This window comes from Barbus barbus (genome assembly GCF_936440315.1).
Source record: "Barbus barbus genome assembly, chromosome: 24".
In the NCBI taxonomy this organism is placed as follows: domain Eukaryota; kingdom Metazoa; phylum Chordata; class Actinopteri; order Cypriniformes; family Cyprinidae; genus Barbus; species Barbus barbus.
The window spans coordinates 7,429,337-7,452,091 of record NC_136752.1 but is presented as its reverse complement, the minus strand read 5'-3'; the positions used below and the strand labels follow the sequence as shown (position 1 = coordinate 7,452,091).

The 22,755-nt window shown below is 37.7% G+C and overlaps 1 protein-coding gene across 1 annotated transcript in view; it reads right to left on the bottom strand.

The window, feature by feature from the left end:
• The window catches only part of LOC306844104 (ectonucleotide pyrophosphatase/phosphodiesterase family member 1-like), a 44,458-nt gene extending 23,155 nt beyond the window's left edge, over positions 1-21,303 (bottom strand). The window contains exons 1-8 of the mRNA XM_079376022.1: positions 20,820-21,303; positions 14,186-14,258; positions 13,971-14,099; positions 8,157-8,282; positions 6,572-6,632; positions 5,058-5,155; positions 3,845-3,924; positions 3,564-3,683 (exon numbers count right to left, since the gene is read on the bottom strand). Of these exons, the coding sequence (XP_079232148.1) occupies positions 3,564-3,683; positions 3,845-3,924; positions 5,058-5,155; positions 6,572-6,632; positions 8,157-8,282; positions 13,971-14,099; positions 14,186-14,258; positions 20,820-20,948 (816 nt within the window). The 5' untranslated portion in view covers positions 20,949-21,303. The remainder of the gene's footprint in view (positions 1-3,563; positions 3,684-3,844; positions 3,925-5,057; positions 5,156-6,571; positions 6,633-8,156; positions 8,283-13,970; positions 14,100-14,185; positions 14,259-20,819) is intronic.
• Between the last annotated feature and the right edge of the window lie 1,452 nt (positions 21,304-22,755).

Below are 22,755 nucleotides of genomic sequence, written 5' to 3'. Positions count from 1 at the left end.
CACGTTTTGAGTTCAACTATTAAAAAAAAAAAAAAAAAAAAAAAAAAAAAAAAAAAAAAAAAAAAAATCACCCTGGGTTGACGAACTGGCAATCCCGTTTCATTCAAATCATTTGTAAGGACAAAATTAGAAACTAAAATGGTCACTACTATAGCAAAGTACATGGTCATGAAGCAGCAAGTATGCACGCATACAGTCAGAAACCGCAAAGTCTGTCTCTGTAATTACTGTAAAAGCCAGTACGATGGAGACCAACCCAGTCTTCAATGTAACACAGGCTACCACTGAATTTGAAAACGTCACACATTTAAATGACCATTAGTTTGAGTCTAAAATGTCAACAGCTGCCTCTTTTCAAAAGCAAATCCCAGTATCTCCTACTAGAAGGTTTTATGCTGCATCATTTCAGCACAATGGACGGGGCAAAACAAAAGTGCATGGCTGAAAGTCGAGCACAGACACAAACCAGAAGGACCCGTGTTCCCAGTGAGGAGTTTGAGGAACTTCAGAAACCCTGTCCATCACCAACTTGGATACAGGAAAGTTAATCAGGAAAACAAAAACTTTGCAATAGATCTTGGATTTTCACGATTTCAGCTGCCCACCACAAACACCTTGTGCGCTGGCATTTTTTGACCATTTGCTGCCCATTTGATTGCAAATGTGAATAGGTCGCACAGTGTTAAACATCTGTGCACCACACCCTGTTTCCCCCAAACGGCTGTCTTGCTGAACTCTGAAGAGGATGGCATGGGTGGTACCAGACTTTCTTCTTGTGCTGTCCTTATACAGAAAACAATCTGGAAGAATTCATTGGCTAGAACTCTAAGTGAGTTTCACTCAAAGAGTTTCACTCAAAAAAAAAAAAAAAAAAAAAAAAAAAAAAAAAAAGACCAAATGCAAGTCTATGCATTTCCATCAGGTTCAAGAGGGTTTTGGCCCTGGTCCAAAAGAGTGTGATCCAAAAGAACATCACGCCTCTTCAAGCAAAGCTTTATGCTCAATGACAGGTCATGAAACAGGAATTTGAAGTAATGTGTTATTGAAGAATTATCCAAGCCCAAATGCATTGGCTTTCCATTGATTCCTGAAGCATTCATGAATTCCTAGGTTGTTCTAGGTTGGCTGGTAGAAATGGCCAATCAGCACAGTCTTTCTGATGAAGCTGGATGATCAAGGAATCCTTGCTGGTTCAAGCTAGTTAAGAAGCCTGCTGGAGAAACCACCATCTAATTTTGGGGAAGGGACAACATCTGTTCGCATGAGCAGAAGATTCCAAGTCTGAACTACATGGCAAGGTCACCAACATATGTTGTGTTTTGCACAAGTCAATTGAAAGGTTCTTCTTAAATTAGGATGTGAAGGTCACACTAGGGGCTTAGTAAACACTTGTAAGTTTGAATCCACGTATGCTCTTAATTTGGCTGTACCATTTGAGTTAAACATCTGCATTAACCCCAAACAGCTATCTTGGCAAACTCTAAAGAGAAAGATAAGAGTGCTGCCAGAAGATGGGTGTGACTCTCGTTCCACCCCGATACAGCAATAAATCTGGAAGAATTCTACCACACTACTAAAAATAAAAAAATAAAAAAAATTAACAAAATAACTAAAAATATAATAAAATACCCAACTACATAATACTATTATTGTTAGAAATTGCAACAATATAAAAATATAATACATTTATACAAATCAATAATATCCTGGCCAGAGGAGAACTGGCCCCCCCGACTGAGCCTGGTTTCTCAAGGTTTTTTCCTCTCCATTCTGTCACAGAGGGAGTTTTGGTTCCTTGCTGCTGTCGTCTCTGGCTTGCTCAGTTGGGGACACTTGATGTCCAGCGATTATCGTCAATTTGATTTCACAGATACGATTTAAACTAAAATGAGCTAGACAATGACACTGAATTCAATAATGAAATGCCTTTAACTGAAAATTGAGTGTTTAATATTATTATACATTACTGACACTCTATCCTACAATTTGATACTGTTAAGTGCTTTGACAATCTTGTCCATGAACTTGAAGAACATTCCACTCCATCACTCTTAATCTTGGCAGTTCAGATGAGTATATGATGAAACACACAGCAGCAGAGCTGCTCCATCAGGTACCAGATATTTATGACCCTTGACCAGAAGAGTGTGATCCAAGATAACATCAGGACTTCAAACAGCGCCTATCCGAGACTCATCAAATAGGAATCTGAAAGGGTGTGTTATTGAAGAACTATGATGGTCACAGTCCAAGACTAATTGTGACATTTTCAAAATTGAACAGCATATTTTTCATTGGGTTAACAAAGATTTCCAGCATTCATGAATTTCCAAGTTGGTTTAGGTTGGCTAATGCATGGTCTTTCTGATTGATCAAGGAAACCTTGTTAGTTTAGGCTAAGTAAGAATCCTTCTGGACACACCAGCATCTCATGCTCTGGACCAATATCTGTTTGCATGAACAATGAGCTGAAGACTCCAAACTTGCTTTGGGCCGACGAATTCTTGAAATATATACAGTAAGGTCACCAGCATGTGTTGTGGATGTTGGTGCATGTCAATGACATTGATTAAATATGGTCTTTATAATAAATAAGCTTTGCATGAATGTTTTGTTTTTGGGAAAATAAATATTTTTAATTGATTACATTAGAACATTAAAAGGTTTGAACCAAACCATAAATATAAATTAAAAAAAACTTCAAGTTTGTTTTAAACTGTAATGTTCACACTAGGGGCTGGGTAACTAGCTCTACTCATAATTTGGCTTTACTATTGGCTTAAGGTAGAATAACCAAAACACACCAAAAAGATAAAAAAGGAGGGGCAGGACAGAACAGGACATGACCGCAAACACTGTGCCAGAAGAATCTGATGGAAACAACCAGAAAGTAATGCTCACATACAGACAGGGCCAAATGGCACAGAGTGGAGCACAGGAGAACTCACCCAAAACCAACAAGCACAGTATGAGTGCACATAGGTAATAAAATCACATCTGACAGGTGTGGCAAATGAACTAGTGGCAAGGCAAACAAGAGAGCGGGGTGAGAGGAGCACATGGCGAGCAGACACAAACTGGGTTTTGTTTCTGGAGCATACAGTAAGGGCCAAGATCCCACACCAGAAATGACATGCTCCTGACATTATCCTCCAGAAACATACTGTAACCCACAAGAACCAAAAACAGGAAGAGTTACACAGGATCCAAACACTAACAGCAGAATAAAAAGAATAATTTGGGGAACCCCGACAAGCAGTGCTTTTATCTTGACTTATTTGAGGTAGCTGTTAATATTAATGACTACATTTCCATTAGAGCATGATAATTAAGCATGGTTAATTATCTTAACATTTACCCTCTAAATCCAAATCAGTTACGTTACTTATCCAGACCTTTCAAAATAAATAAATACAAACTGAGCGGATGTAAATTGAGTTTAAAGATTTCACAAGAAAATTCTCTAATCTTCATAAAACAGATCATCACAAATCTATATTATTTCAAATGTGTTAAATCTGTGCTTACGGATTTTTAAGTTTCACGTGTGTGCTTATACTCACTGGTTCACCCTGGTACCATGCAGAGTTGAATTTCTCATCAATTTTCAAACTGAAAGAGGCATTGCGAGTGACATCATACATCTTATTGTCCACAATTCCATGCGATTCTGGATACAGACCCTGCAAACGAAAAAACATTTTATGAAAACAATTTCACTCATTAGAAAACAGGAGCAAAGCAAAATAACTTGTTTGTATGGTCTGTAAAGCAACCATTGTAATTTTGATGTACATGTAGTTCTTCAAGAGCAATTGTGGCTTAATTTCTACCGGTCACTTACTGTCACTATGGTGTAATGATTTGGGAAGGTCTTGGTGGGATAAGCAGGTCGCATATACGGTGCGGAGGTCCCACATTTCCCTGAAGAAACGAGATGAGTTTATTTTGTTTACATTAATTAATTTATACCAGTAGGTCACAACCAGGGAGCCAAGGCCCACCTCAGAAACCTTCCAAAGGGGATTCAAGATGACTTTTTTTTTTTCCTCCAAGACAGCCTTGGAAAATCTGGATATATCATGTAGCCTAATTTTAAAAACATGACTTCTAGACCTGGAAAGTCATGCAGGTGAATAAGACCTTAAAATGCCATGGGGATTTTTATAGTTATGTATAGCTTAGTTTTAATAGTTACATTTTCTAGTCATGTCAAACTCTACAACATTTTATTAGGTAAACTTTGAGTAAACAATATTTTTAACCCCTGGTTTCACAGACAAGGCTTAAAACTAGTCCTAGACTAAAATATAAATCTGAGCTTTTTCAAATGAAAGAAACTTGCATTGACTTAAAATACGTCAGTGCCTTTGTTTTGTCTTAAGATGCACACCAGTAATGTTTTTTTTTTTCTAAGGCATGTTTATAAAAATTACTTAAATGTCCTAATTGAACTATGGCCTAATCCTGGTTTAGGCTAAAACCAGTGTATGAAACCGGGCCTAAAAGTACTTATACTTAATTAGTATATCATGAACGACTAGAAAATTCATATAAATTTGTTAGGTAAAGAGCGAGTTTCCTGAAGGACATTCAGCTCTTAATTTCTGGAATTCTAAAACAATTATTTTAAATCTTAATGATAATTGATGAATTAGTATGACTTGTTTTAATGTCGATGCTACTAGTTTTGGTCAAAAAAAATAAAATAAATACTTTATTACAGCAGATGTGCCAGAAGAAACCTATTAGTCTACATGGGGGGGGGATATTGTTGTGGACAATAGGGGGCCTTGAAATGAAAGAGTTGAGAACCACTGGTTTAGACCAACTACAGTACAGAGAATATCATACTTCACTTTATGAAAACATGTTTCAGTTGGTTTTAATACACCGATTCTCTTATAAGATGAATTTGACTCATTCATTTATCAGACTGACAAATGTTAAGATGTTTTAAACAAAAGTCAATTAAAAAGGTTCATTAGATGCCCCTAACAGATATGAAAGACATTATTTCTACAGCCAGGGTCAGACTCTGAGTGAATGTGACATACTGAGTTTGTTGATGACAGGAAGCAGGCTGCTGTAGGCCTCCATGTATCCTGCCCTGAATCCATCCAGAGACACCAGAAGCAGCGGCGGTTTAGAAAACCTACAGAAAAAGACGACAGTTTTTAGAAATGCTTGTCATGCCATGGAATAAAGTAGCTTCCTTTTTCAGTTGAAGTAACCATGGGTAAAAATAGCAATGGAAACTTGAGTAGGGTTTCACCCAGAGAACAGCAGATGTTGATGCATGTCTACAGGCAAAGCCCAAAGCAACCGGTCACAACCAAAACGCCAAATTCAACAACCAGAATAACATGCTTTACGTCAGAGACTAGAATGACTGCAAAAACTTTTGATGTTATAAAACATTCGTATTTTGCATTTTGATCATACACCTTTTAACTGGCTCTTTAAGTGCCAAAATATTACAAAATGTGCAATATCTGTGTAATATAATTAGTCTTAATGTAGCTATCTGACTCTATGACAACACTGTAAAGTTACATTAGCATTCACACATCTTCTAAAAGACCCACCAAACATCCTTAACCATTTCCTTGTCATTATAAAGACATTACCTCACTGTAAGACAATTCAATTCAATTATTATTTTCAGTGTAGGTAAATGGCTCCCATAATGTTTTAGTTTTCTTTTCTTTTTTCTGATGAAACACAATGGCAGCAAAAATGGTTTTAGAGTTAAAGCTCATGGCTCATTAAGTTGTCTATTTGTGTTTACGCCAGCGACTACCATTACGGCCAAAGCTGAATGTACTTCTGAGTACGTTTATTATAGCTAATGGAAAAACAACACTGACCACACAGTCCATTTACATATAAACAAACACACGCCTAAACCTCTCTCTGTGCATCTAAATAGATGCATTTATATACAGTGCCATTTTAAAAGTCCACATGTGATTTAAAAGCTCTTTTAAACCCGGAAAGACAGTTTTAGCATGCTGACAATTTACAACAAAGAAATATTATTATATGAAATTAACTATTTCTAGGCCACTATTAGTAAATACTGACCAGGGGTGCGTTTCCCAAAAACAACCATGGTCGCAAGTTCCGTCGTTACCAATAGAGTTTCGGGAAACGCACCCCAGGTGAACTCCTTTGTGCAAAGAGTCTTTGTCAGAGTTCCTTCCAATGAACAACAAGATCCTCTTTGGATCATTCTCATATCATGCTGGATAACATGACCATTAGGTTTATGAATTTATTCAAGACCATTAGACATACCAGAAGTCTGTCTGAAACCAGTTTCCCTCATACAAAATCACTGTGAAGTCTATGGCTAACTTTGGCAGTGTGGGACTTCGGGACGCAAACATTGGGATCGTTTTCAAAAGGAAACAAAGTTTTATCCCAAAAGTTGGTAACCATATACACACACACAGTACCTATAAAGCCTCATTAACTATTGATGGAGATGCTAATTTCTAGTTAATGATATTAACCTGATTGAGATCTTGATACAGAGCCATCTCTTTTATAAACATAAGTCTGTTACCCAGCAGGACACTGAGGAGTTCTGATGTCCTCACAGTCCTCTTCCAGCCAAGGTTTTTCACCTGTGAAGAAAAGACGGAAGAGAAAGGAAGTATTAATAGTAACTTGAAACTCTGGCCAGGTGTATTTGTTCTTTCAGTGCTCAGTTTTCGGAAGTTTCCACTGAGTTAGCAGTGAGAAAGAGAAATTAAAAGGTGACGAGGAACAGTTCAGTTTTCAAACGCAGGAGAGGGTAAAAATGTTAGCCTTGATTTAGCCTTTTTCAAGTGATAATAATTAGCTGTCACCGGCTAAAGCAGCAGCAGGAACAAACATGGCTGTGATTGTGTTGAGATTGTGAAGAGTTACTGAAGAAAGACAGCTAGTGGAATTATGAGTTATCAATCTGCTATGTGGAATCTTAAATCCCTGTTGCGTTTAATTCACATCATATGTGAACAATGTGTTTCCAGAGGATTCGAAGAGCAGATGCAGTGCTTTCAAGCCAAATCTTTTTTTTATTTTTATTTTGCTCCCACAAATATCCTGCTTAGAAAAATGTGGAAATCAGAGCTAGTCATCACACATAAAGCTGTCACAAGAACTGCGTTTCATTAACCGAAGGTTTAAAGTCAAGAGTCCAATTTTACAAGTGCTTATTTTCTACAGTAGCATTTTTAAGTTGGTTTATGTAATGTAACAATGTAAAACACTTAAATGCAAATTAAAGGAAATTTATGGTGTTTTGTTGTTGTTGTTTTTGACCTACTTGAGCATTTCAGAATTTCCTACTTGAGTATTTCACCAATTCAGAAAAATTAAAAAAATAATTTACTCATCCTCAAGTTGTTCCAAACCTGTATGATTTTTTTTATTATTATTATGATGAACACAAAAGATGATGTTTTGAAGAATGCTGGTAACCAATCAGCTTTTGGTAGCCATTGACTTCTATAGATGACAATTTTCATTTTTGGGTGAACTATCCCTTTAAGTAAATCTTTGTGCGTAATTTCATAATGACTTTTATAGTCTTTGAAATACGGTTATTTAATGGCAGGTTCCCAGTTTGACAACTTACAATATATACTGTATATTGTGACAATATAAATGCATTACATAAACTGTATCTTTTTTACAGCACAATAAAACTGAAAATTGCAATGCTTTTAGTGCAAGACTTTAAAATCCAATACAGAAACTGAATCGCTCAAAGTCTGAGTGTCTGTTTACACTAAGTGCAAATAGCCCAGCTGATAATGATCTATTTGGACATTATTCTGTACAAACACCCAAAAAGCGATCTGAAATAATCAGAAGACTATTTGTGAAAATAAAAAACAACCATCTATGAAAACACCATGTAGGGAAGATTCATTGCTCTCTGTCCTGCTGAGAAGAGATGAAATCCAGGCCCAAATAACTTCAAAGACAAATAAGTTCAAAGCTTAAACGAAAACCTAATCGGCTTGAGGACTTTACACAACACTTATGAGATTGTATCAACCCAAAATGTCTTTATTTACATTTATACAACTTAAATGACAACTAGCATGTTGTGTAGCTACTCGACGAGAATGGAATGCAGAGCAAAGCATGTCTTGTACCTTCACATATGCTCTTGTAGTTTGAGCAGCAGTCACCCACTTTCACACAGTCTTCAGAACAGGAGCAGAGGCTGTTCAGCAGACGCTCCTCACTGCAGCGGAATTTAGAACATGTCCAGCGCTGACCTGGAACACAGCGAGTGACATGATAAACAGCAGGACACAGATGTTGGGGGAAGATTTGAGAGGATCAAGATTGTTGATATAAACTGCTGAAATTTTGGTATCATGAAAGCACTTCAGAGCTGTATAGAGGAGTGCTTTCAAAACCAATGTAGCACATTCAGCATAGTTTACATGCAGACCTTTGATTTAAAACAATTTTTGTATTTACTGAAATTCAAATTTAATGCAAAGTCAATGCAAGGGAAAAAAATGGTTTGATTCCTAAAGGGACAGTATACCCATTTACCCAGCCAGCGTTTTAATTCAGCAAATCATTTTGGGGAGACACAGACAATTACTATTCAGGAGCTCAATAGGTTGTCAGGCTTTAGTACCACAGATAAGCAGTGGACAGAATGAAATTTCACGAGTTCGGGTGCACGGGTGGAGGCGGGATGATTGGAGAGAAGGGTTAGAAGGAAGATAGGGAGGGGCCGAAACCGTTTGCGGAGGCTGCCTCGCGCACGGATTAGCCTTTGGTGTTTAGGGAAGCATGTAGGAAGAGGTAGAAGGAAATGAGGGAGAAGGCCAGTAAGCTTGCATTGCTGGCTGATGATGCCCTACATGGATGTCTGTAGCATGGGCTGCTGGCCATTGATAGGGAAAAGGAGTAGCGAAAGGGTAAGTGTAAGGTGGCTGAGCTTGAGTAGCTAGCGGAGGCAGCCTCACGCTAGCGTCTGCTGCCGGAGGTAGAAGGAAGGGAGTGCGAAGGATAGGAGTTTGGGAAGCTAAGCCAGCGGCATTGCATGAGGCGCTGTAGCTGAAGGCGCCACAGTGATTTATTGAGAAGAGGAGAAAGGCAATGCAATGTGAGGAGCGGTCGAGTCTGGGGCATGGCCCATGCTTTCTGATGGCCTGCTGCGTCTTGAATCTGGAGGGGAGCTGGAACTTGATCTGGAAGAAGACAACGTTATTTTGAAAGAAGTAGGGAGCTATGGGGGAAAGGAGCATTGGACACAACTGACAGCAGAGTAGGGCTGTCAAAAATTTGAACTAACAAAAACTAAACTTGCATTTTCCACCTAAATATTATATATTGAATATTATCAATATTCAAATTCTATTCAAATTTGAGAGGCATAATTTCAGTTAGGGGGAAAAAGCTTTTGGCTTCTCTCCTGAGGCCACAGGAGGGTGCATCGAGCAAAATATTACTAATGCACGTTTATTAAAGCAATAAAACAACAGGACTATTTATGAAAATGTGCATAATCTTTACGGACCAAATATAATCAATTAAGTTGCTTAAACCATAATGAACAAAACGGCATCATGTATGCATAGTTTAATATAAAGAGACGAGAGCCAATTAGACATTTTATATGGCTTTCTAAACATGCTTCTCTCTTGTGCGAGATGCGAGTCTAAAAGTGATTTCACTCTAGAAAATGTGCAAAATATGCATTCTGTGTGCCACTGATAAGGCAGACACACCTAAAATTCAAATGCATCGGTTTTATATTCGAATGAGAATTTTTATTTTGAACTCAAATATTCGAAATTCAAATTTATTTGACAACCCTGCAGCAGAGGCAGCCTGACTTTTAAGTCGGCCTCTGGGCTAGTGTCTGCTATGGGAGCTGGAGGCGACTGAAAAGAAAGAGGGGTCATTAGAAAAGGCCGAGATGTGTGGGCTGGATTTGCAAGCGGAGGCAGTCTCACGCTTCCTTCAGCTATTGTAGACCACAGGAGTGGAGTTTATGACATCCTGAAAAGCCTGCGCAGCTAGCGGAGGAAGACTCACGCTAGCGTGTGCTGTGGGAGCTGGAGACCACTGAAAAAGAAAGGGGTTAGAAGTAGCAGGAGAAAATATTACTTTTTTTAAAAGTTGTTAAAAGCAGTGATAAAATTATGAAAATACATGTTTTTCCTCTTAACCACATGAAAAGAAGAAAGTATTGAAAGCCAAGCCGCACATTGGTTGGTAGAGACTTGAAGAGGGGTGCCTATGCAAATTGGGTTGCATTTGTTCAATAATGATATGAATATTCTTTATGATACACCTTAGTTGTTAGTTTGTACCTATAATTGTTCATTTAGGTACAATGATTTTCGAAAAATTAAGTTCAAACAATCTTTTACATCTTATCTGTCTGAGTAATGTGCAATTTAAAATACAGGTAAAATTCTAGTGAAAATTAATACAGAAAATGAGTCATTTCCTTGTGTGATCTGCATCATGGTTACCGAAATGACGTCGACATCCATAAAGGTCATCACGTCATTTAACAATTTTAGCAACAAATGACCTGCCTTTACACACACAGTTTATTCGCAACACGATCGCACGTATCCGCTTTGTTTACCCTCCACAAGAATGGTTTGTCAGAATAAATCAGCATTTGCTTCAGGCTTAAATACTGTCCACTTCCAATCTGAGCATATATTGGAATGAGCCGAATGAGACGAGGATGTCGGTTGAGGCGAGGTTAAGCCTCGGCATTGTGGAGAGCGTGTGGCTGGTCGAGCAGAGCACCGGCTGCGATGAAGCTGCGATGACTGACGGAAAAGGAGTGAGCCTAGCGCTTGCAGATTGCGATGGAGGATACGAAAAATCCCCAGTCCAGGTTTTGTCGTTGTCCAGAAAAAGAAGCGTCTGTGATATGATAACAAAGGAGCAAAACCGAGTGCTGGAAAACTGTCATAGAACAGAGCTGAGTTGGCTGTATATATACACCTGATGTGCTTGTTAAGGTGATTAGCTGACGAGCTGCACCTGGGCCAGACTGATTATCTGATCGTGCTCCTCCCGAACCTTGTTAATAAAACATCATATAGTGGAAACAAAATGAATGCGAGCAAACATTTAACTGTTGACTAGTTAATGATGTTAAACCAATTGAAATATTTTACATTTTGATAACATTTAGCAAGTTTTCTTTATTTTTCTTGTTTTAAATTCTGACCTCTTTATTGTCTTTTTCACAGAAACACTGAGTGACCTATAATATCTCACACAAAACCATTAAATTATATGATAATTCTTCAGTTTATTATGAAAATGTTCATCCATTCATGGACCAGTGTCATTTTAGGATAATTGAGATACACTATTATAACTTATAATATTTTCTGTTTTAAATTTAATTTCAGTTAAAGTTTTAGTAATTTTGTTGTTTTGTCATTTTTTATGTATATGTATAATTTTTATTAATATTTATTTCTGTTTTAGTTATTTTAACAAAACAAGACGTGTTGTGGCCACAAAACTTCAAATAAGTTTAAGTTTTATTTTTCTATTTTATTTTAAGTTTATTTTAAGTAACAATTTTTAATAACACTGATAAAGATTCTTCATTTTAGTTGTAATATTATATATATATATATATATATATATATATTATATATCATATTATATCATTATTTAGTTCAAACTATTATTAAAGATATATTATTACTATTAATGTTCTATCATAAAAAAATATTAGTTATGCTTTTGTAACAAAACATTACATATAACATACCTTAAAAATTCCCAGCTTTCTTTCGTCTGAAACTTCAAACAATTATTTGAAAATATTTCAACTGTTTCTGTCCATACAATGCAAGTCAGCAAAAACAGCATGACTGATCTGTGGAAGATTTAAAAACTATATTCCACAGACAAAAGACAGTCATATAAGATTGGAAAATATGAGAATAATAAAATGATAACTGCATTTTCAAAGAAACCACCATTTAACCACAAACACTGAGGTCTAGCATCTGCTGGCAAGATAAATATTAAGTACATGTGTGTTTTCAGTCAGTAGAAGCCCTCATCTTGACACGTATCGACATTCTAGGACAAAGATGTTAGATAAAGCAACAAAACACATTCTGAATGTAGGTCTGTGGGTTGTGTGTGTATGATACAAACAGCTACAGCTATATTACCGGTGGTTAAGTTCTAAAGTATTATACATGTGAAAAAACGAGACAGGTGGAGAGGGAGAGACAGGAAAAGAGTCTGTCTCAGCAGACCCAAAGTCACTGATCCTTTACATGCAATTTACCAAAGCAATATGCACCCATCCCACACGAGGCGCACAGGGTAGGCGCCACAAGGAGGAACATTCGGCTACTGTGTTGGAAAATGGAGCTGATTCAAAACATCAGGGAAAAAACTACAGGGAGGGAATTTAAACCCAAACTAGGAGAAACCCACAGAGCACTAACACTTCACTGAGGGGATTTCAACAGGTGGGTGTTGATGGTGTAAACAGACATTCTTCTTTCCAATGCGTGCAAGCCTTTTTTGGGTTGTTACACCCCTGAATAAATAGTCAGTGTCTGTACACATACTATGAATATAACTTCATTTTCCTTTTCTGTTTCTATGTCAGACACATTCACCAACACTGGCTGGTTTGCCAAGCTACCAAAACACAAAACAGCGTGACATGACCATGACCCAAAGGAGAGTTCACACCTAGTATTAAAGGGATAGTTCACCCAAAAATCTAAATTATGTCATAATTACCCTCATGTCGTTCCAATCCTGTAAGACCTTTATTCATCTTTGGGGGAAAAAAAATAAGTTTTGATGATCTGAGAGCTTTCTGACCCTACAGAAAGCTCTCGGATTTCATCAGAAATATCTTAAAGGTGTCATATGGCATTGCTAAAAATAACATAATTTTGTGTATTTGGTGTAATGCAATGTGTTTATGTGGTTTATTAAAGTTCAAAAAAACACATTATTTTTCACATACTGTACATTATTGTTGCTCCTCTATGCTCCGCCTTTCTGAAACGCATCGATTTTTACAAAGCTCATCGTTCTGAGAAGTGAAGCGTGCTCTGATTGGCCAGCTATCGCTATCCAGTGCATTGTGATTGGCCGAATACCTCAAGCGTGAGACGGAGATGTTACGCCCCTCACCATATTGTTATGCCATGTCCCAGCGTGACGACACAAAAACAATAAAACCCATTATAAACGAGGCATTTGTTGCATCCAGTGGGGACATAAATACTGATTATAATGACTCATATGGTCTTTTTACATTACCATGTCTGCACTACAACAAGCACTACTCTACTCAGCTCAAAACTCGCGTTTGAATAGTCAGTATCTCTTTGGTTTTGAGACTTTAGTTATCTTTGCAACTTCAGGGATCTTATCTATGCACAAACAGCTTGTAACACTCCAAAGAGAAAGGAAAACTTGAAATCGCATCATATGACCCCTTTAATTTGTGTTCCGAAGATGAATGAAGGTCTTACGGGTTTGGAAAGACATGAGTTGTGAGTTTCATTCTTTTGTGGAACATAAAAGGGGAAGTTTAGCAGAATGACTAAGTGTAGATGGGGTTGCCAAGCTCCAAAAATGACAAAAAACAAAACAAACAAATACTCACAAAAGTCATCCTTGTCACTTATGGACTATATTTAAATCTTCTGAAGCCAAGTGATAGTTGTGTGTGAGGAATAGACTAAAATTTCATGTGGTCAATATTCACTTTCATATTATTGAAGCATCCAAGAAAGACAAAAAATCATGTGGATTTTGAAAGACACGAGCGTGAATACTTTTTCCTCTGCTTTATCAGCATTCAGTAACGCATTGACGTCAAAAGTGAAGTACTGTATGCAGTTATGAAACTAGACACTTCACATTGAATCTGAACAGAAATGGTCACACAGGATGGATGAAATGTCACTTACTTGGTTCCACACACACTTCCTCGTAGTCCAGACAGCAGGTGCCTTCATTCACACACGCAACGTCACAGTGGCACACCGCGTTAGAGTCACGACTTTTGGACAAGCAGCGGTTTCTACAGCTATTACTAACTAGAAAACACAAAATAAAGAGCATGTAAACAGATTATATAAGGTGAGCTTTACAAACATGAAAAAAAAGTAGAAAACTGAGATACCTTTATCACTGCAGCGGAGTTTGAGTATAAATATGACTGTGAGAATTAAAGCCAGCAAGCCAAGCAGAAGGACCTAGAGAGAGAAAAATAAACAAGAGGGCAAAAACTGTAGTTACAAGATCCAGTAAAGAATATTTCATTTGCATCAATATAATTTGCTTGGACTTTAGGAAATACTGTAATAATAAAAGTTTCTTTGACATAAATGTTGCTAACATTGTGGTTTATTTGACCAAAAATACAGTTAAAATTATTAAATATTATTGCAATTTAATACAACCTTTTTATATTTGAATATATTTAAAAATGTAATTTATTCCTGTGATGGAAAAGCTGAATTTTCTTTTTAGCATTTTGAAAACAGTTTTCCTCCTAGATGATTCTTCTAAATAATGATTAATACAGAAATGCAATAACAAGCCAGCTATTTGCTTAAAGTGATTTGCTTAAAGTCCACCCAAAAATAAAAGTTCTGTCATCAATTACTGACGTAGGCATAATTGTTTTGTAGAATGTGGGTAACCAAACACTTTCTGTTCCCTATTGACTTTTTTTGTGTTCAGCAGAAGAAAGAAACTCACACGGGTTCACAAGAACTTGAGGAAGAGTAAATGATGACATAATCGTCATTGTTGGGTGAACTATTCCTTTAAATGGGTGAAGGAGGCATTTGAGCACTAACATTGTTTAGAAAAAAAATAAACACACTAGCCACAAATTTGCATTTGTTTATGAAATATCAAAACAATGGATTAGTGTTCTCGACTAGCTCCATTTCAAAGAGACACTGTAACGCTACATTACACAATGAGATACTCTATGCTGGCTTCTGGAAGTAATGAAGCTCCAGTGCAGCCAGTTGCTACTTGTTTTCACAGCTTTGCTTTCTGGCGTTCTCAGGCTTTACAAACAGCGCAGTAGTGTTTTATTTAAAAAACACGGTTCCAGCATTGTTTGATAAATTAATTTCAACGATTTTTCCAATTGTTCATGATTACAATGCAAACTGCCATGACCTTTAAAGATTCATTTCCATGGATTTCCTGGCCTGCATATCACATTTGTTTCCAGGTTTTCATTGGTCGTGGGAATCCTGATGATTAATGATGCATGCTAAATCTCAGCTAAAACAGCCTACTTCTAACAGCAGAAATGGTCAAATAGAACTTACAAAAACAAAGAAAACAGAAACAGGGAAAAATAGGCATAAAACCTTACATATGTAACTCTGGAACACAAAACCAGTCTCAAGTCGCTGGGGTATATTTGTAGCAATAGCCAACAATACACGCTACACTACACGCATGCGCTGATTTGTGACTGCGTGTTTTGAGTTTGAGCTTCATCAAGTTGATTCTTTATCATCTATTTTCTATCTTAAAAACAATTTTATACACAATAATTTTCATTTCTATAACGTGTGAATATATCCCCTATAGAGTTCTAAAGCAAAACCAATCAGAGCGCCTTGTTATCACTAGTTTTATTTTGATTTATCGAGTCTGCTATTAGTTTATAGCCTGTTAGCATCTAATCTCGCATCTAATCAGCTAATCTCGCTTACATTGCTAATACTCTATTCACACACATTACCATTGTTTCACTGTAACTTGCTTAAATGGCAGATGTGTCTACATTTGAGTGCAAGTGAGGACACATTCGAGCTGCATTCGGTGCAGCTGGAGCTGGAGGCTGTGGAGAAGCAGATCCACGACCTGGTGGAGAAGCAGGCCCAGCTGAGAGAGCGGAGAACTGCGCTGGAAACATCCCGGGCTGACGCTCACAAGTCCGGGGTAAGTATACAGCATGCTGCTAACACTCCCACCACCTCTACTCTACTGTTTCTCTGCACAGACCCTGTGCACCCAGGACGCAATCTTCCCAGATGTCCTTCACTCCGGCGCTGGGACGCCACGGACCCTGGGTGCACCAGCAGCGGAAGACGCGAGCCAGGCCCCGGGCGACGACCTCTCCCCCTCCGCCACCTTCGGTCTTCGAGATCTCCACCCGGAACCGCTTCACTCCCCTCTGTGAGACGGAACGCGACGCTGTGATCGTCAGAGACTCTATCGTCCGGCACGTCCGTGCTACGTTAGCTGAAGGTAAAGTGCACACTCACTGTTTCCCCGGTGCTCGTGTTCTCGATGTTTCTGCGCAGATACCCGCGATCCTAAAGGGCGACGAGAGCATCGGTGCTTTCGTGCTGCACGCGGGGGTTAACGACACCAAGCTGCGGCAGACGGAGACACTGAAGAGGGACTTCAGGAGCCTGATCGAGACGATACACAGCACATCGCCCACGACGACGATCATTGTGTCAGGACCGCTTCCCATGTATCGACGAGGACACGAAAGGTTCAGTAGACTTTTTGCTTTAAAGGAATGGTTATTGTCATGGTGTAAAGAACAGAAACTGCTCTTTGTTAATAATTGGAATCTTTTCTGGGAGCGTCCTTGGCTTTTCCATGCTGATGGCCTGCACCCCAGCAGAGTCGGAGCGGAACTCCTGTCGGACAACATCTCCAGGACGCTACGCTCCATCTGACTAGTAAGCCAACTCTCAAATAACTGCTATGATGACTTTTGCTCTACCCACTTAAAAGATAGAAGTACTTGCGTTGTCCAATCTATACAGACTGTGTCTGTTCCCCGAATAGCGAGGTCAAAATATAAATTTAATGCAGGATCTAGAAAAAATCTGATCGTGATTAAACCAGAAAAACGCAAAATAAATGAACAAAAACAATTTTTAAAGCTTGGGCTCCTAAACATTAGATCACTCGCACCCAAAGCAGTTATTGTAAATTAAATGATCACAGATAATAATTTTGATGTACTCTGCCTGACTGAAACCTGGCTTAAACCAAATGAATATTTTGGTCTAAATGAGTCTACTCCACCAAGCTACTGTTATAAACATGAGCCCCGTCAGACTGGTCGTGGCGGCGGTGTTGAAACAATATATAGTGATATTCTCAATGTTACTCAGAAAACAGGATCCAGGAGGTTTAACTCATTCAAAATACTTCTGCTTAATGTTACACTGTTAGATATGCAAAATCAATCTCTCCTGTCTCTTGCTCTGGCTACTGTGTATAGACCGCCAGGGCCATATACAGATTTCCTAAAATATTTCCTCTCAGATCTATTAGTTAATGTTGATAAAGTGCTAATTGTCGGAGATTTTAACATTCACGTTGATAATACAAAGGATGCGTTAGGACTTGCGTTTACTGACCTAATAAACTCTTTTGGAGTCAAGCAAAACGTCACCGGGCCCACTCATCGTTTTAATCATACGCTGGATTTAATTATATTGAATAGAATTGATCTTACCGATATAGATATCATACCTCAAAGTGATGATGTTACTGATCATTTCCTTGTATCGTGCATGCTGCTTATTACTGATATTAATTATATGGCTCCGCGTTATCGTCCGGGCAGAACTATTGTTCCAACCACCAAAGACAGATTCACAAATAACCTGCCTGATTTATCTCAACTGCTCTGTGTACTCATAAATACACATTAACTAGACAAAATGACTAGCAACATGGGCACTATCTTCTCTAATACATTAGAAGCTGTTGCCCCCCTCAAATTGAAAAAGGTTAGAGAAAAACATACTGCGCCATGGTACAACAGTTATACCCATTCTCTCAAGAAAGAAACTCGTAATCTTGAGCGCAAATGGAGAAAAACTAACTTAGAAGTTTTTAGAATTGTGTGGAAAAACAGTATGTCCAGCTATAGACAGGCTCTAAAAACTGCCAGGGTAGAGCATATCCACAAACTCATAGATAATAACCAAAACAATCCAAGGTTCTTATTTAGCACAGTGGCTAGATTAACAAATAAACAGACACCGCCCAAACTAAATAGTCCCTCACAGTTTAATAGTAATGACTTCATGAATTTCTTTACTGATAAAATAGATAACATCAGAAATACAATATCAAATATAGATTCTACTGTGTCTAGTATTTCAGCTTCATTCATCGCACCCAAAGAAAAACTGCAGTGCTTTACAACTATAGGACAGGAAGAGCTAAATAAACTTATCAGTATTAGATCCTGTACCCACTAAACTACTGAAAGAGTTGTTACCTGTAGCAGAAGAACCGCTTCTCAATATTATTAACTCATCGTTATCTTTAGGTCACGTCCCAAAACCATTCAAGCTGGCGGTTATTAAGCCTCTTATTAAGAAACCACAACTAGATTCTAATGAACTGGCAAATTACAGACCCATTTCAAATCTTCCGTTTATGTCTGAACTTGCAAAAAAATAATCTCTATGAAGAATTTCAGTCAGGTTTCAGGCCTCATCATAGCACAGAAACTGCACTTGTTAAAATTACAAATGACTTGCTTCTTGCTTCAGACCAAGGCTGCATCTCATTGCTAGTATTAATTGATCTTAGTGCTGCGTTCGACACTATAGACCATGACACACTCATAGATCGATTACAAAACTATACTGGTATTCAAGGGCAGGCTTTAAGATGTTTTAGATCCTACCTGTCCGATCGCTACCACTTTGTTCATTTAAATGGGGAGTCATCTCAATTATCACCAGTAAAGTATGGAGTACCACAAGGATCTGTCCTAGGTCCTCTGCTATTTTCAATATACATGTTGCCTCTTGGTAATATTATTAGAAAATACGGGATTAGTTTTCATTGTTATGCTGATGATACTCAACAAGACCAGATGAAACTTCTAAACTATCTAAGCTAATAGATTGTGTAAAAGATGTAAAAGATTGGATGACCAATAATTTCCTCCTATTAAATTCAGATAAGACAGAGATATTACTTATTGGACCAAAAAACAGTACAAAGAATCTCTTGGATTACAATTTACAACTAGACGGATGCACTGTTACGTCCCCTAAAGTCAAAAATCTGGGTGTTATATTAGACAGCAACTTGTCCTTTGAAAATCATATTTCCCATGTTACAAAAACAGCATTCTTCTATCTTAGAAACATTGCCAAGCTTCGAAACATGCTACCTGTTTCTGATGCAGAAAAGCTAGTTCATGCATTCATGACCTCTAGACTGGACTATTGTAATGCACTGCTAGCTGGTTGTCCTGCATCTTCAATAAACAAGCTACAGATAGTCCAAAATGCAGTGGCTAGAGTTCTTACCAGGTCAAGAAAATATGATCATATTACCCCAATTTTACAGTCTCTGCACTGGCTACCTATTCAGTTCCATATCATTTACAAAATATTATTACTTGCCTATAAGGCCCTAAATGGTTTAGCTCCTGCGTACCTAACTTGTCTTCTACCACGCTACAATCCAACCCGCTCCCTAAGGTCGCAAAACTCTGGAATTTTGGTAGTATCTAGGATAGCAAAGTCCACTAAAGGAGGTAGAGCTTTTTCACATTTGGCTCCCAAACTCTGGAATAGCCTTCCTGATAACATTCGGGGTTCAGACACACTCTCTCTGTTTAAATCTAGATTAAAGACACATCTCTTTAGCAAAGCATTCACATAATGCATCTTATAATCTTGTACTGCAGTTATATCTGATCAAATGTACATTATTATTATTCTTTAGCTTGGGTTGAACAAATAATGTTTGCTTAGATGGAACAGCTGCTACGCTAATTATGTCTCTATTTGTTTCTCTGTTTCTGATTAACATCCCGTGGTAACTAGGAATGACAGAAGCTTCAGTCTGGATCCAACCCTTAAATGTTCTGAGATGACCGAACACCTGAGAAAAGATAATGCCAACCCCTCAGAGGACCTCAGAGGATGCCACCGCTCAGACAACATACAGAATTACCTAATTTTGCCATAAGTTAAATATATTAAGGTTCTGCAATATATAAATATATTGTGGAAACTTAATTTCCTGTAGAGCTGCTTTGCGACGATTTGTATCGTAAAAAGCACTATACAAATAAACTTGAACTTGAATACATTTTATGGGTCAAAATTATCGATTTTTCTTTTCTGCCAAAAATCATTAAGATCATGTTCCATGAAGATATTTAGTAAATTTCCTTTCCATAAATATATCAAAACTTAATTGATTAGTAATATGCATTGCTAAGGACTTGAACAACTTTAAAGGCGATTTTCTCAATATTTAGATTTTTTTTGCACCCTCAGATTCCAGGCTTTCAAATAGTTGTATCTCAGCCAAATATTGCCCTATGATAACAAACCATACATCAATGGAAAGCTTATTTATTCAGCGCTTAGATGATGTATACATCTCTGTTTAAAAAAATTGACCCTTATTATTGGTTTTGTGGTTCAGGGTCACATAGCCTATATAATTCTCCTGAAAGTAACACATTTTAGAAACCTTTTTTTTTTTCCTTGTTTTGATGAAGTGCCACTTAAGCCTCCATATCTAACTTAATTATCCATGTGTACAGTATGCAGGCCATACACTATACTATGCTGTATTATACACTGGTCTATATGGATACTGTATGTCAAATTACTTGAAATAAATAAATAATAAAATAAATTATTTATTCTTACACAAACAATTCGGATTAAAGATTAAATGAGTAGCACTCTCATGGATTGCTTGTTTAACCTAGTTTCAGAAACCTGCTGTTATTTCCCCATAGAGTCCCATCAGTCTTCGCTTACCGCACAGAGGATTTTCCAGTATCTTGACTTTGCTTTGGTGGCGCTTTGTGTCCGATTGGACCGCTGTCCTGTCCCCAGTAGGTTGGCGGCGTGCTCGCTCATGTGTTCATCCTGCTTGGCTGAATCCATTATTGATCGCTCGCTCAGTGTGTGGTGCACAGGTTTGTTTTGCAGGGACTCATTTCAAACTTTGTTCTCTAGATCGTGCAGGAAAGGACCGCCCAGCTTTAGTCTACTAGTAAACCAAAGGTAACATGAGCGGCAGCACATGCCCTGTTTCTGTGTGATTATATTTCAGCCCGAGAAAGACCAGTCGACTGCACTTAAATGACCTTTGAAGGATACGTGTCCCTGTTTGGAAAAACGTCTTTGACAAAAGCTCTTTTATTTCACTGACGTTTACAACACTGTCAGGAAAAAAGTGCAAAAATTGTACAACAGCTTGTCACTGGCACAGTACCCTCAAAGATCCATCTTTGTACCTTCTTTAGGCTACCTCAAGGGCGCGTATTAGTAACTTAAGAGTGGTAGTAAGGTAGCAATAGGTACGCGGTCAATAGGTAGTGCTGTCAAACGATTCGCATCCAGAATAAAAGTTTACTAACATATGTGAGTGTACTCTTTATATTTGTTATACATATATAAACACACACATATGCGTATATTTAAGAAAAATATGTTATGTTTATATTATAATTTATATGAATATAAATATATACATGTGAATATTTTCAATATATATACTGCATGTGTGTGTATTTATATATACATAATGAATATACACAGTAGCCTACACACACACATATATTATGTAAATAAAAACTTATTTTGGATGCGAATAATCACGATTAATCATTTGACAGCACTAGATATGTACTCGTATGGTACTATTTTAAGAGTAAAAAATGCACAAAGGTGTCCCTTTGTAGGTACTGTCCCAGTGACAAGCTGTTGTGTCCCTAAAGGTAAAATGTTTGACTGTTTTTCTTTACTGACTTTTTATGTAGGGGAGCACATGTGGTAAATTAGTCCAACCGTGTTTTGAACTGATTTGGGGAGGAAAACTTTGGTTCCGATATGTCAAATAGGTATTGCAAGTCGAAGTACACCTTAAAGTGTGGTAGATTCACTAAGGTGAATGCTAATACTGGTTTGGAAATGTGTCGGCTGTAATTTGCATGGCAAAACAAGTACAGAAATTTGCACTGTGTAACATGCAAAATATGCTACAACATCAAGGTTCAAGCCTTTGTTTATTACTGAATGCATTCTGTCAGATGCCACATGAACTGGTGCATTTCGTTATGATGGCCTCAATATGCAGAAAAGAGGCTTGCATCTGCTTTATTGCAAAGTTATGGATGTATCGCCCTCTCATGGTCACTCGACGCATGTACACTACTTTTTTTTTTATCTGACATTCAGCAATTATATGAGCACGATCTGAAGGTTTGATCCAGTCAGCCATCAGACCAACATCACAACCTGCATTTAACTTTCTGTTATTATTGTATATGGCATCACTAGCCTATAAGATAGGCTACACTATAAGAAACGGTTTTTGAATTGCCATATCAACATAAACCATAAATAAAACATGTTTTTACCTTTTACCAGTTTTATTAGCCTGTTACCAGCTGTATTTTCATCCTGATGAATATGGCTGTATTTTGGAGTTGATTATGGTGGAACATCTGTGATATCTTTTGTCTGAATCTGGGCAGAGCAAGCGAGGCTGATTATCTGAGCTGACAGTATCACGTTCCTAATTCATTTAGTCTCACTTACCACACATCCTTCAGGAAACGGAGGGAATCTAATTAGAATGAACAATTCAAAGAGAGCTCATTACATTAAGCTCAATTATTGATCAACATCGGCAGAATTTTTGTAAAGCGTTATAATTTTTTTAATGATAGGGTGAGGTGTGCAAAAG